The sequence below is a fragment of the Meriones unguiculatus genome, chromosome 14 (assembly GCF_030254825.1).
Source record: "Meriones unguiculatus strain TT.TT164.6M chromosome 14, Bangor_MerUng_6.1, whole genome shotgun sequence".
Classification (NCBI taxonomy): domain Eukaryota; kingdom Metazoa; phylum Chordata; class Mammalia; order Rodentia; family Muridae; genus Meriones; species Meriones unguiculatus.
Genome location: NC_083361.1, coordinates 84,485,608 through 84,498,503, shown reverse-complemented (window position 1 = coordinate 84,498,503; position 12,896 = coordinate 84,485,608). Strand labels below are relative to the sequence as shown.

The following is a 12,896-nucleotide window of genomic DNA, read 5'->3' as shown; positions in this document are numbered from 1 at the left end:
GGTAGGGGTTTGTGAGTGATTATACTCAAGACCCACAGCACTTTTTTTTTTTTTTTTTTTTTTTTTTTTTTTAAACAAGAGCACAGGAAGGGGTTGGTGAATGAAAATTTTCACCTTCTGCTCCTCCGCCTCCCTGAATGAACCTCCATCAGCACAAGACAAGGATGTTTTCGCTCCTTTGGGGACTGTTAGGCCTGAGACTCCAGAACACTTCAGGTGCCTTCGGTGGAAGATGGCGCTGGCGCATGGGAGGAACAGAGGCGCCCAGTGGGCTATGTCACTACTGAAAGTTGCTCTGGGTTTCTGTTAGTCTAAGGTGTGATTTGGCTGACTGTAATGCCTTGTATGCTGTACTGAGGTCCTAAATTTTATTACTGAAGTAGAAATGGGGATTTAAAAACATATCCAGGAGCTGGGCTTGGGGCCTGTGACTGTATGCTTAGAACTTGAGAGTCTCAGGCGGGAAGATCTACACTCTGGAGTTCAGCATACTTCGGTCCCAAACCTAGATCAGATTATTTCTTTGTACTTTGCTACTAAGTACACTGTGTAATTAAAAAAAAAAATTCTGTCTGTCTGTCTGGGGTTGTAATGTAGGGCCTAGGGTTGAGTGTGGATGTGTGAGGCAGGTAAGTGCTCTACCTTTGAACTCTGGGTAAGTTAGTTGACACTTACTGTGGTAAATCCTTTCTGAAGCTGCGGTCTTTGACTGATTGATAGGTTTGGGCTGACTCATTCTAATTACTACAGTTGATATGATCTACCCAGAGACAAATATGTGAGCGGGTCAGTGGGACTGAACCCGGTCTTGGCCCTGCTGTCCCTCTCCTCACTCTCGGCTTGCACTGGGATGGAAAGGTGGCAGCCAGCGTCTCCGGTGCCCTTCCCAGCTTCAGGGCCAGTGGAGGAGTAGGCCAAGTCTGGGAATTAAACCCAGGACTTTCTGCATGCTAGGCAAACCCTGCCACTGAGCTACCCCCGGCCTCTGGATTCATCCCTGAAGAGAGGTCAGATGTCAGGGGCTCCAAAAACCACGGTGGGTGTATGTACTTCAGTGCTGTTTTCCATTGGCAGTCACACAGCACATGAAGTGTGATTGTTGTCTGTGGGTGATCCTCATCAGTTTAAAGGCGCACATTTAATGCATCTGCCGTGGCTCCTGCGTGGAGGTCAGAGGACAACTTCAGAGAGTCGGTTCTCTCCTTTTACCATGCATGGTCCCAGTTTTGAATTCAGATTGTCAGACTTAGTGGCAAGTGCCTTTACCCACTGAGCTATCTCACCACCTCCCAGTTAAAAATTTTGAATGCGGAGTTCACGAAACAGCTAGCAGGAAGTGCCTGTAATCTAGGATGTGACAGGAAAGTACATCATGTTGTTAGTAAGCAGAGCCCTTGAGAGGTTCAGAAGCGCATTTGGAGCTTTTCGTATTTAAGGATTAGGGAAGCTTACTGGACAATGGCCTTCTTTCTCCAGGAGCTGTAATCTGTACACGGGGAGAAAGCTTTAGTGTGGCATGTTTCTGGACAAAGATCTAGGCCCTGGTAGCTGACTGTCTGCATAGCTACCATGGGCGTTCCTCAGAATGGAGGGCAGGAGTGTATTCAACACTGAGTGCTAGGTGCTTTTTAGAAGTTATTTTGTTATTGTGTGTGTGATGTGTGTGGGCATGTCCAGGTCCGGGACAGCTTTGTGGAGTTGGTGCTCTCTCCTTCATGTGACTCCTGGGGATTGAACTCAGGTCGTCAGGCGCTTTGTCCACTGAGCCATCTTGCTGGCCTCTCTTAAGTCTCAAGATGGGTAATCATGGTATTCCCAGGCTTCAGCACTGGTGTTTTTTCTCTCTTCTGTTGAGAAACTTTCTTGAAATGGAAGCTGGGCTGGCCTAGAACTTGATAGTAGACCACACTGGCCTTGGACATGTGGTGATCCTGTCTCCCAAGTGCTGGGTTTGAGCCACCACCAGGCCTGGCTCTGCCGCTATTTTCCCTCTCCTGTGACATGATTGGGATGGCTCTTCAGCCATCTTGTGTATTTCTGTTGAAGCTATACTTCGGAGCTTTTGTGTTTCCAATGGTGAGTCCACATAACTCAAGCATCCTGGTTAGTGAAGGTAGTTAGCCATGATTATCAGATCGAGAATGGCTGGCTGCTGGTGAAGGGAGCTGTTGGCTGGCTGGAGTAACCAGTGAACTACCACTTTTATCTATCTCTCTGTCTATCTGTTTATCTGTCTATCTGTCTGTCTGTCTGTCTATCATTTGTTTTTGCCTGTGGCCTCTTGTAGGTGTACAAATGATCTGTCACTTAGGTTGGATTGGCAACAGGGACAAATATTTATTATAACTTGATGCCTGCATGTGTGTGGGGGAATCAAATCAAGTTTCCTTTTAGTTTGTGCCCCGGGGATATGAACACTCTTTTGCTGGTGGATTTCACTTACACTTTGTGCTTTGTGCTTTGTGCTTTTCAAAACTGTTTCGGAAAGATGGATGAATTGGTGTAGCACTTGCCACATAAGCACAGGGTCCTGAGTTTGGTCTCCCAGCAGCCGTGCACAGAGCTAGCTGTGGTGGCGCGTCCCTGTGGTGGTGGGCTCCTATAGTCCCCTCTTTGGAAAGATGGAGGCAGGCAGATCCCTGGAGCTTACCAACCAACCTGCCTAGCTGTATCAGTGAATCCCAGGTCTCAAAAAAGAGGATGAAGTGATTGAGGAGGACACTCAACATTAATCGTCAGTTTCCCCTGCGTAAACCCACATATGCACACACAGACATTCACACACAGAACAAAAATATTCTGTATCTGGTTTTATCCCGTGCCTGTAACTGCTCTTTGAGTGAGGCGAGGAAGGTATACTTCCTGTTTGGCAGAGGGCATGCTGAGGCATAAATAAGAGCCTGGGTTGTGTTGTGGGCTCAATTAAAGCACCCGGGACAATCTGTCGTGTTCCTTTTTTATTTGAGCTGCTGTTTTCACAACACAGAGGACTGAATGCCTGTTTATTGTGATTGTGTTCTAGCGGCGTCTTCGACATCTCCGGAACATTGCTGCTCGGAATATCGTCAGTAGAAATGGCCATCAGCTTCTTGATACCTACTTCACTCTTCATTTGTGTGATAATGAAAAGACGTATAGAGGTAAGGGGCTCTGGAGCCTCGGTGGTTGTTACATTTGTACCTTGTAACGCGAATGGTTACTGCTTACTGGAAAGTTCAGTTATGCTTCCGAAAACATCCCGAGTAGTGATGTGTGTGAAACATGGCCAGGGGCAGTTCTCTAGGGAACACTCTTACTTTGGTAGGTTTGTCTCCCTTTTATTGACGTTACTGTTACTATTCTTGTCTCTAGACAAATTTGTTTCTCCTTTATGAATGGCACAGTTACTATTCCTGTGCTAGCCCTTAAAACAAATGATGGGAGTTCAGTATCTTATACTAATTTTACATTTCAAAAATATTTCCCTTTCTATTGACCAAGTTTCTTGAGCCGAGTTTGTATGTGTATGGGGTCATTTCCAAAAGAATGGCCTGGTTTCTTCCAATTCAGTTTTTTTTTTATTACATTTATTAATTTTATTTTACATGTGAGCATTTGGCCTGCATGTATGTGTGTGCACCACATGTATGCTTGGTGTCCTTGGAGGTCAGAAGAGAGCTTTAGGTTCACTGGAACTAGAATTACAGATGTTACCATGTGGGTGCTGGGAATTGAACTCAGGTCCTCTGCCAGAGCAACAAGTGCTCTTCACCACTCAGCCATCTCTCCAGCCCCCAACTGATCTTATAATAGAAGAATGTGATATATTACTGTGGATTTCTTCTAGAAGCGGCAGGTTTAAGTGGAGATCAAGGATTTGACTCAAGATCACAATCATCTTTGGGACACACTGAGTAGGAAGCAGTAGGTGCCAGCAGTTGCTTAGTAGGGACGATGGGAGAAAACCAGGGTGCAGTGTTGTCCTGCCTTTGCGTTAGGACTGAAAACCAGGACAGTCACTGTCTCAGCCTCTGGCCTCATGCTTTGGGTAAAAGTTTTTTAGAGACTGAACGAATTAAAGAAATCAAAAGGGAAAGGGCATGGCTGCTTCTACATATGGCGGAGGAGAAGGTTTATTTTAGAAAAAAGGGAGAGCATAGCCAGAGGCAGGGACGTGTGGGAGAGTCCAGGGTGGACATGACCCTGAGCCGTGTGAAGAGAGTGAGGAGGGGAAAACCAGGCCAAGGGCCAAGAGGCTAGGAGGGTAAAGTGTAGACAAAAAAAAAAAAAGGCCAGGTATCCACAATGGTTAGGTTATATAGGGAAGGGAGCTGTGGGGAGGAAGCCCTGCCCAATAACTGGAGAAATTTAGGGTGGGGGTGGGGTATGCCAGCCAGCAGAGCCCTGTAACCCTGTAACAGGACTGATGCAGGGAGAACCTGGCTGCCAGCATCCACTTTGCTGTGTTAAATAGGCATCTCTGCAAGTTTGTCCCTGGCTGGAGACCCAGCAGAGATAATCATGCCTTATAAAGCAGGTGAGATGGGTTTTATGAGGATCAACAGGAAATGTGGTAATGTTTGGTAAGATGTGTTTATTAGATTATCGATGCAAACCAAAGGCAAGGAATACTTTTTATTTTTTAAAACACTTAAAAAAAAAAGTTGTCATTTATACAGTATTATCAGGCCAGAAGAGAGCACTAGATCTATCATTATAGATGGTTGTGAGCCCCACATGGTTGCTGGGAATTGAACTCAGGACATTTGGAAGAACAACTTCTTAACCTCTGAGCCATTTCTTCAGCCTAGGTGCCTTAATAAGAGGTAGGAAAGTCTTATTTTGGGGGAAAAAAAAAAAGAAAGATTATTTCTTTATTTATTTAGTTTTTATTGTTGTTTGTTTTTTGAGATAGAGTCTTACTATGTAGCTTTGGCTGTCCTGAAACTCACTATGTAACTCTGGCTATCCTGGAACTCACAGAGATCCAGCTGCCTCTCTGCCTCCCGAGTGCTGGGTTTAGAAGTTTTAATTCCACTTTTGTAGTGGCATGATGAAGCCACAGTCTCAACCGTGCTGTAGCTGCACCACAGCCCTGAAGCTCACACAGGCTCACTAGGATGTTTAGTCAGGAGCGGAGGCGTTGAGCTATGGAGGAACACTCACCTCCAAGGGCCTACCTGGCTCCATTACAGTGCTGAAAGGAAATCCAAAAAGTCTGGAGAGTTGGACACGACGACATAGCCTGTGATCACAGCATTCATGAAGCTTTTACAGGAAGATTGCTGTGGGTTGGAGGCCACCCTTGGCCACATAGTGAGGTCAGCCTGAGGTTCATTGTGGGACCCTCTCTCAAAAACATCTCCCCCAACCAAAGTATATGTAGAAGCTGAGGGATGGCTTACGGGTAAAGAACTTGCCTAGCTTTCCTAAGGCCATGGATGACCTGTAGCACCACAACACACACACACACACACACACATACACATGCCATACACAAAAACACACGTTACACACACAACATACACACACACCACCCACACAACACAAACACAAATAACACACACAACATATACACAAACCACACACACCATACACAACATACACATGTATACATGTGATCACACGCACAAGCACACAAATAACACACACAGTATACACATACACACCACACACACAACATATACATATATGCACAGTCACACACACAAACACACAAGTAACACATACAACATATACATACACACCATACACACACCATACACACACGCACACACAGACACCCATACACAGTGTAGGATCTCTCGTAGTAAAAAGTGTGTCACAGCGATTTCATTCTGTTGCAGTTTTGCCTGATTGTTCTTTGTTTCTAGATAGGTCTCAGTTATGTAGCCAGTGCTGACCCAGAACTCACTATGTTATCCAGGTTGGCCTCAAACTTGTGATCCTCCTGCTTCAGCCTCCCGAGCGCTGGAGGCTCCTGTGCACCACCACCCGGCCTTTCTTCGTTGTTTTCATCCTAACCATTGCATATTTTACAGCAGCTATTATTCTGAATGATTGCTATCATGACGGCAAACACCATAGACCTTGGGCGTGGTGAACTTGGAATGCCAAGCAGGTTCTCTTTAGGAGGTACTGAGCCAAGCACTGACTTGGTACTGACTGGGCTCCCTTGGTCTGGATGCCACTCTCCTCAATACGTGCTCTCTGGCAGGCAAGGAAGAGAAGGACTGTTTCAGGGAGCTTGAAGTGGAAATGGTCCCTATCCTTGCCGTCACGTTGTGCGGATTCTGTTATGACTCAGCTGAATTGGGATTTTCAGATGAAGAGGGACGAGGGAATGCAGTCTCCCTGTGCATCCAGAAGGCTAACTGTAGCTGTCTGCCCACTGTCCAATTTAAGGGAAAAGCATTTTTGTGGACCTTCCTGCCTTTAGTTCACACTTGATGTCTGGTGACGTCACTGCATTATATGACTGCACTGGAGTATTTTAACTTTTTGTCTGTGTTTAAATGTAGTGCATACCTCATGCTATGTGAACACCATGTCCCTGAGGTATACTCCAGCTCTCTCTCTGCTTTTTGAGACATGGCGTTATGATCTACAGTGATAACGTGGCGAGGGGGTACTATCTCAGGCCCATGCCAAGGTATAACTCTTGAGAAAACACGTCACACAACAGATCTGGTATAAGGAGGTTTATTGGGGGCAGGGAGGGAGGCCTGGAGAAAGGGTAGGAGCAGTGGGGAGCCGTGAGGGAGAGAACATAGGAAGAGGGATCTGGAGCCCAGGGATCAGAGAGAGAGCTGGGGTGGCAAGGGTCCTTTTATCTGACAGACAGCTAGCACACCCTGTGATGGCAGGTGATGACTTGCTATGGCCCTCAGGGCAGGCCAGCAGAATCGCCTGTCCGCTAACACATAGGCTGGCCTTGAATTTGTCATTCTCCTGATTCAGCCTGCCAGACGGCCCAGTTGAGTATTTTTTATTTTTTCTGAGACAGGGTTTCCCTATGTAGCCCTGGCCATCCTAGTATGTAGACCAGGCTGGCCTCAAACTCAGAGATTCAGCTGGCTATACCTCCTAAGTGCTGGGATTAAAGGCATGCACCACCACAAGGGAAAGTATTTTTAATTTTTGATGAGTATCTACATAATCTATCCTTAGTGATTTAAAAAAAAATAAAAATAAAAGATTGGTTTTTGTTTTCTAGTATGTGTGTTTTCCCTGCATGTCTGTTACCATGGGTGTGCCTGGGTGCCCTTGGAAGCCAGATGAAGGCCTTAGATACCTTAGAATGGGAATCACAGATGTTTGTGAACCAGAACCAAGTCCTCTGCATGAGCTGCAAATGCTCTTAACTGCTGAACCATCTTTCCAGCTCCAGTCCTTGATTACCTTAAAATGTTTGTGTTCTTGCTGTGATGGCAGCAATTAATGTACCTAGCGTAAGGAAAAGTATCTGCTCAGGACCCCCGAGACCAAGTTCTCAGCACAAAGGAGATTGATTGGGACAGAAGACAGGGAAGAAGAGACAAATGCAGGTGATAGAGGATGAGGGAGAAGGAGAAAGGAACAAGGGAGAGGGAGGAGGCTGGGGGAAGGGGTGTGGACACTGACAATAAAACTACAAAGGACTGCCTCCGGAGAGGAAACAGAGACGGCACACAGGCAAGTGGCAGTTTATAAAGGTACAAGGGGAAGCCCCATCTTAGGATGAGCTGTTTAATTTTACTTGGGCATGCTAGTTAGGTGAGCCAACGGGGGCTTTTGATTGCTGGGCTTCAATATATTTGATAGCTGGACCTCAGGAGTCATCCTCAGGAGGGGGAAGTGGCGAAATAAATAAGGGAATGGGCCTTGGAGTCTAGCTTTAGGAACGTAATCTAACAGTTTTCCACAAGGCAGAGGAGATGGGGAGAAGGGCAAGGCCTGTCAGCCGTGCTTGCTGTGCTCTAGCTGGCCAGAGTTCTTTCACTTGGTGGAATTTGGAAAATGGTGGCTGTTTTTGTTTGATTGCAGTGTTAATTGTACTGGTTTCTAAAAAGAGCAGCCATGAGACTGGCTGCTGACTGATGCAAAGATGGACACAGAATGTCTGTGTTTTTGTCTTTTCAGGCTCCAATTACTACTACTTTTTTTTTTTTTTTTTTGAGACAGCTCTGGCTGGCTTAGAACTCACTACATTGACCAGGCTGGTCCAGAACTCACAGAGATGTGCCTACTTCTGCTGGTAATAAGAGCTGGTATTAACGGTGTGTGTTACCACACCTGGCCCGGTGATTCCAGCCTTTTGAAAGTCCTTAGACCTTCTTGAGGTTACAAGTGAAAATGGGTTCCCATCGGTACCATGTGTACCATTAGTATAGACGGGATGGCAGTGGCAGTGCGCAGGCGTGTCCACGGTCTGCAGCGGTACAGCCTGTCACTTCTCAGCAGCCGCTTAGGGCCTTCTTTCCTTGTGAGCGTCAGTTAATACAGACTAAAATGAGATGACTGATGACTTGTGGGGCGTCTTTCTGCTTCAGCTAGTCGTGATGGAATGAAATGTATCCGAGTCTTCTGAGCATTTGTAACTCGTCACAGGAGCTGTGGAGTCTTTCTGGTAATCCTGGTTAATGCTACCTCCTCTACCTCCTCCGGCTGGATCTGTCATGACAGTCATCAGAATTTCATGGTCCCTATGTGGCCTTTGGTGCAGAATAACCATAAAAACGGCCTGTTAGTTCTTCTTCCTAAGCCACCTGGACTATCTATTTCACCTCCCAGTTTTTCAAGAGGTTTTTGCCTTGAAGATTATAAAAAATGCTGGTTTCTCAGTTGCTTTTTTTTTTTTTAATCTCATCTGAATTTATAGTAGAACCCAAGAAGGCATATTTTGATATTTTTTTAGTTTTCATGGAAGGTTCTCTACATTTCTGGTAGTGTGCATTAGATAGTGTTTGATACATGTTTGTAACAAAGCCTGTGTTGGTGAATGGAGATTCAGTGCTAATCCTGGTTCCCTTTAAACGTGGAAGTTTCAAATTTATAGCTTTATTTTACTTCTGAGATAAGGGCTCACTCCATAGCACAGGCTGGCCTAGAACTAACTGGGTAGCTCAGGCTTGCCCCAAACTCATGGTGGTCCTCCTGCCTTTACCTCCCAAATGTTTTGACTGCAGCTATGAGCCACCATACCCAGCTGGAGGTTTTGTTTTGCTCTTTTAGATTCCTGTGTGTGTGTCTGTCTGGGGTTTGTGCACAGGAGCGTAGGCGCCTGGGAAGCTAGAAGAGGGTGTTGGATCTCTTGGAGCCTGGGTGCTGCACTAAGTAAACTCATCGGTGCCGGAAGCGGAACTCAGGTCCTGCCCTGCGAGAGCAGGAGTGCGCTCGGAGCCGAGCCATGCCCCTGAGCCATGCCGTTTCCTCACTGGGGAAGTGCTAAGTGCTGGTCCTCTCCAGGAAGGCCAGCTAGCATGAATACATCAGGGGCGGAGCTGTGATCTCACCCAAGTCCACCCTCTGGCCTTTCCTCTGAGGTCATGTCTGTAGGCATTCTTTTAAACTATTTTATTTGAGGTTCCTTAAGCCTCTACCTGACTGTAGGTAGGAGAGAAAGGAGGTTAGAAGGACAGAGGACATAGACCTCTCTAGACTCAATTCCAGCTGGTTAGGAAAATATCTCAATCTTAGTTGTCAGGATTTCTAGCAGTCCAGCAATAGCAAACAGCCAAACACAGCAGGACGGACAAGCAGCCTTCTTCCTCCCCAAAGCCCCTTTCTTTCTCTGCGCTCTGATATTTATAAGCTTCCAGAGTCCGCAGACTTTCACTCACTCCAGCTGGCAAAGACCATGCCCTCCTTGAGCCTCTCTGAGGCTGTTATCAGCTGTGGATAAACTAAGGCAGTCCCATATCCCACATTTGGGATTAAAACAGAAACACATTTACATAACATAACTGAGTTTTTAAAGAAGCCAAAACTTCCACTACACATATCCTCTATCTCGTTGCCTGCTCTGGGTCCCCTTTGGTGTCAGTAGGTGACTTAGACTTGGTATGTTCAAGACCAGGTCTCTGAGGTGCCAGCTCACTGACCTTGTGTTATTTTGTCAGAAAACGCCAACTCCCGTTTCCTGGGCTAAATCCCAGGAGTCATCCTGGATTGCTATCTTTCTCTTAGTTCCCACATCCAGCCTTTCGGCAGATACTTTTCTGGTAACATCTTTGTGCCACATCTTTTGCCTGGATGGCAGAAGAGCTCCCCTGACAGTCTGCTCACGCCCTTCCTTCCAGCTTGTCTTCAACCCAGACCCCTTGCAAATGAACGATCACGTTATCTATCCATCTCCAAATATTGCTCTCGTGCTCATTCTGAATAAGGGCAAGATCCTTATGTCAGCTGCTCAGAACTGGCTTTCTGCTGCTTGTGAGTGTTCTCTGGTAACAAACTACAGAAATGCTCCCTGAAGGTCTAGTCTTTCTCCTGCTTTCTCTGTTTCAGCCGCACTGACAGTCTTGACCATCCGTTTCTTCTGTGTAACTATCGCTTTGCACTTTGGCCTGACTGCCTTCCTTCAGGCACTCGCCTGACGAGCCCTTTCACATTCCTGCCAGCCCTCGCGCCACATGCTCCTCGGAGCCCCTCTCTGCGATTGCTGCCTAATTCTCTCACACGTTCTCACTATTCTGTTTGCTGGGCTTTTCTTTTCTTTTGTTTTTTTTTGCTTAATCCTTTCCAATAGTTATTTAAGATCACATGGCATTGGTATGTTTTTTTTTCTTCCTGTGGAAGTAAACTCCATAGGAACAGGCATTTTTAGATCACTTTAACTGCATTGTCTCTAATAAAAGAGGATGCTGGGTATACCTTCCTCTCTCCTGCCCTTCCCTCAATTTCCTGTCTTTTCCTTCCTTCCTTCCTTCCTTCCTTCCTTCCTTCCTTCCTTCCTTCCTTCCTTCCTTCCTCTTTCTTTCTTTCTTTCTTTCTTTCTTTCTTTCTTTCTTTCTTTCTTTCTTTCTTCTTTCTTCTTGCTTGCATGCTTGCTTGTTTTCTTTCTCTTTCTTTGTTTTGTTTTGTTTTTATTTTTTGAGACAGGGTTTCTCTGTGTAATAGCCCTGCTGAAACAGCCCTGCTGAAACTGCCCTGCGTAATAGTCCTGGACTCACTTTGTAGACCAGGGGGGCCTCAAACTCATAGAGATTGGCCTGCCTCTGCTTCCTGAGTGCTGGGATTAAAGATATGCACCATTACGCCTGGCCCGTCCATTCATTTTCAATTTAATTTTTTTGGGTAGTTCTGTGGTTCAAAATATAAATGAAGGTTTAAGTTGGATTCACCTTTCACCTATGTCCCATCAACCTGTCTCTCATTCTGCCCTGGTATCTGCTGTTTCCTGTTTGTCCTTCCTGAACTATTTGCACAAATAGGAGAAAGATAAGATGTTCTTACTCCATTCCCAGCAGTTTCCTCTCACAGATACCATCTGTGCATAGCCTAGCATGTTTCACTTAGTATGTCTTAGAGGAAGTTGCTGATGAACTGTTGCTGGCTTTGCACTGACTAGCTGCTCCGTAGTGTCTTTGGTTGGCCCTGTGGTGGCCATTTAGGTTGTTCCTATCTTGCTGCATTGACTAATTTTACAAGTGCATTGTTTTGGGTTAGTCAGCCTTTAGGGTAAATTCTAGGAAGTGGAATTCTTGGGCCACAGAGAAGGTGTGTTCAGTTTTGGTAGGTATTACAAAATTGTACTTGGTGGGAGTTGTTTTATGTGTGTCTTTTCTGCTACAGCCTTATAATAGACTGTGTGAGCTATTGAGTCTCTGCCAATCTGATAGGTGAAAAATAGTCTTGCAGTTTAGGTTAAACTTGTATTTCTCCTGTTATGAGTGAGGTCGAGGCACCCATAAAACACGTACTGAATGAAGGAATGCAGCATAGCAGGTAGCATGTACCAGTGGCATTGTGCTCTGCAGTCTCTTCCTTGCTTGTCCTTTACATGTGAGCATAGCTGTCTGGTCCTTTAGGTATAAGCATGGCTGTCTGGTCTTTTAGGTTGGGCTTGGCTGTCTAGAAAAGCTCTTGTATGTACTGGTCCATGTGGATGTAAGGCTGTGGTAGGACCCTTTGAGGAGCTCCTTGGGATATGACTTTATTCAAACGGAAAGAATAAAATGAATAGAAGTTTATTAATAAACCTTATGGCTCATCAAGTGTTTTTAGTCTAGTATTTTATCTGACCCTCATAACAACATGTTATCTCCTGGGTGCTGTTCTTCTTGGGAAGGTAAACTGGATGAGATTGACTTGTGTAGGCCATTAATCTTACACATAGAGTCTGAGAGCTGATCGTGTTTTATTTTATTCTCAAAATTTTGTATTCATTGTTTTCAACACTGCTGCCATTCTGTTGTTCAGATGTAGCGGGATGGCGGCATAGGCCAGGCTCAGTGTGTTGGAGCTTAGCTCTCGCCCTGATCTCGTGCAGTCTGGGGCCCTGTGTTGAGTCCGTTCAGCCAGCCAGTGCAGCTTGGAGCACTAACGGAGACAAATTGTCCAGTTTTGTGTGTTCACACAGCCAGCCACTCAATATTTTGGAGGTGGAGAGCTGTCTTGTGAGCACTGTCAAACTTAGGTACTTTGCAGGGGAAGCTAATTCTTTTCAAAAGAATTAAAATGTGTTTTTGTTGCCGTTTCACTGATCTTATTTTTAATCTTCTGTGCTTCTGGGATTGAAGGGAGGACTTCCTGTGAGCTGGGCAAGTGCTGTACCACTGAGCCATCTCACTCCCAGCTTAATTTTCACCACTTTTAAAGCAATACATACTCGGAACAAAGTGAAACAAATGAATGTAGTAAAACAGACAAACAAATAACATGTGTTAACCAGAAAGTAAAAAATCCTGTTGTTAAAAAAAAATGTCTTACCTGGG

At 45.5% G+C, this 12,896-nt stretch overlaps 1 protein-coding gene across 2 annotated transcripts in view; it reads left to right on the top strand.

Annotated features, from left to right (window-relative positions):
- Uvrag (UV radiation resistance associated) overlaps window positions 1–12,896 on the top strand; it is a 264,183-nt gene that overhangs the window by 21,120 nt on the left and 230,167 nt on the right. For both annotated transcript variants that reach the window (XM_060367624.1, XM_060367625.1), the window contains exon 2: window positions 3,023–3,140. In XM_060367624.1, the coding sequence (XP_060223607.1) occupies window positions 3,023–3,140 (118 nt within the window). The remainder of the gene's footprint in view (window positions 1–3,022; window positions 3,141–12,896) is intronic.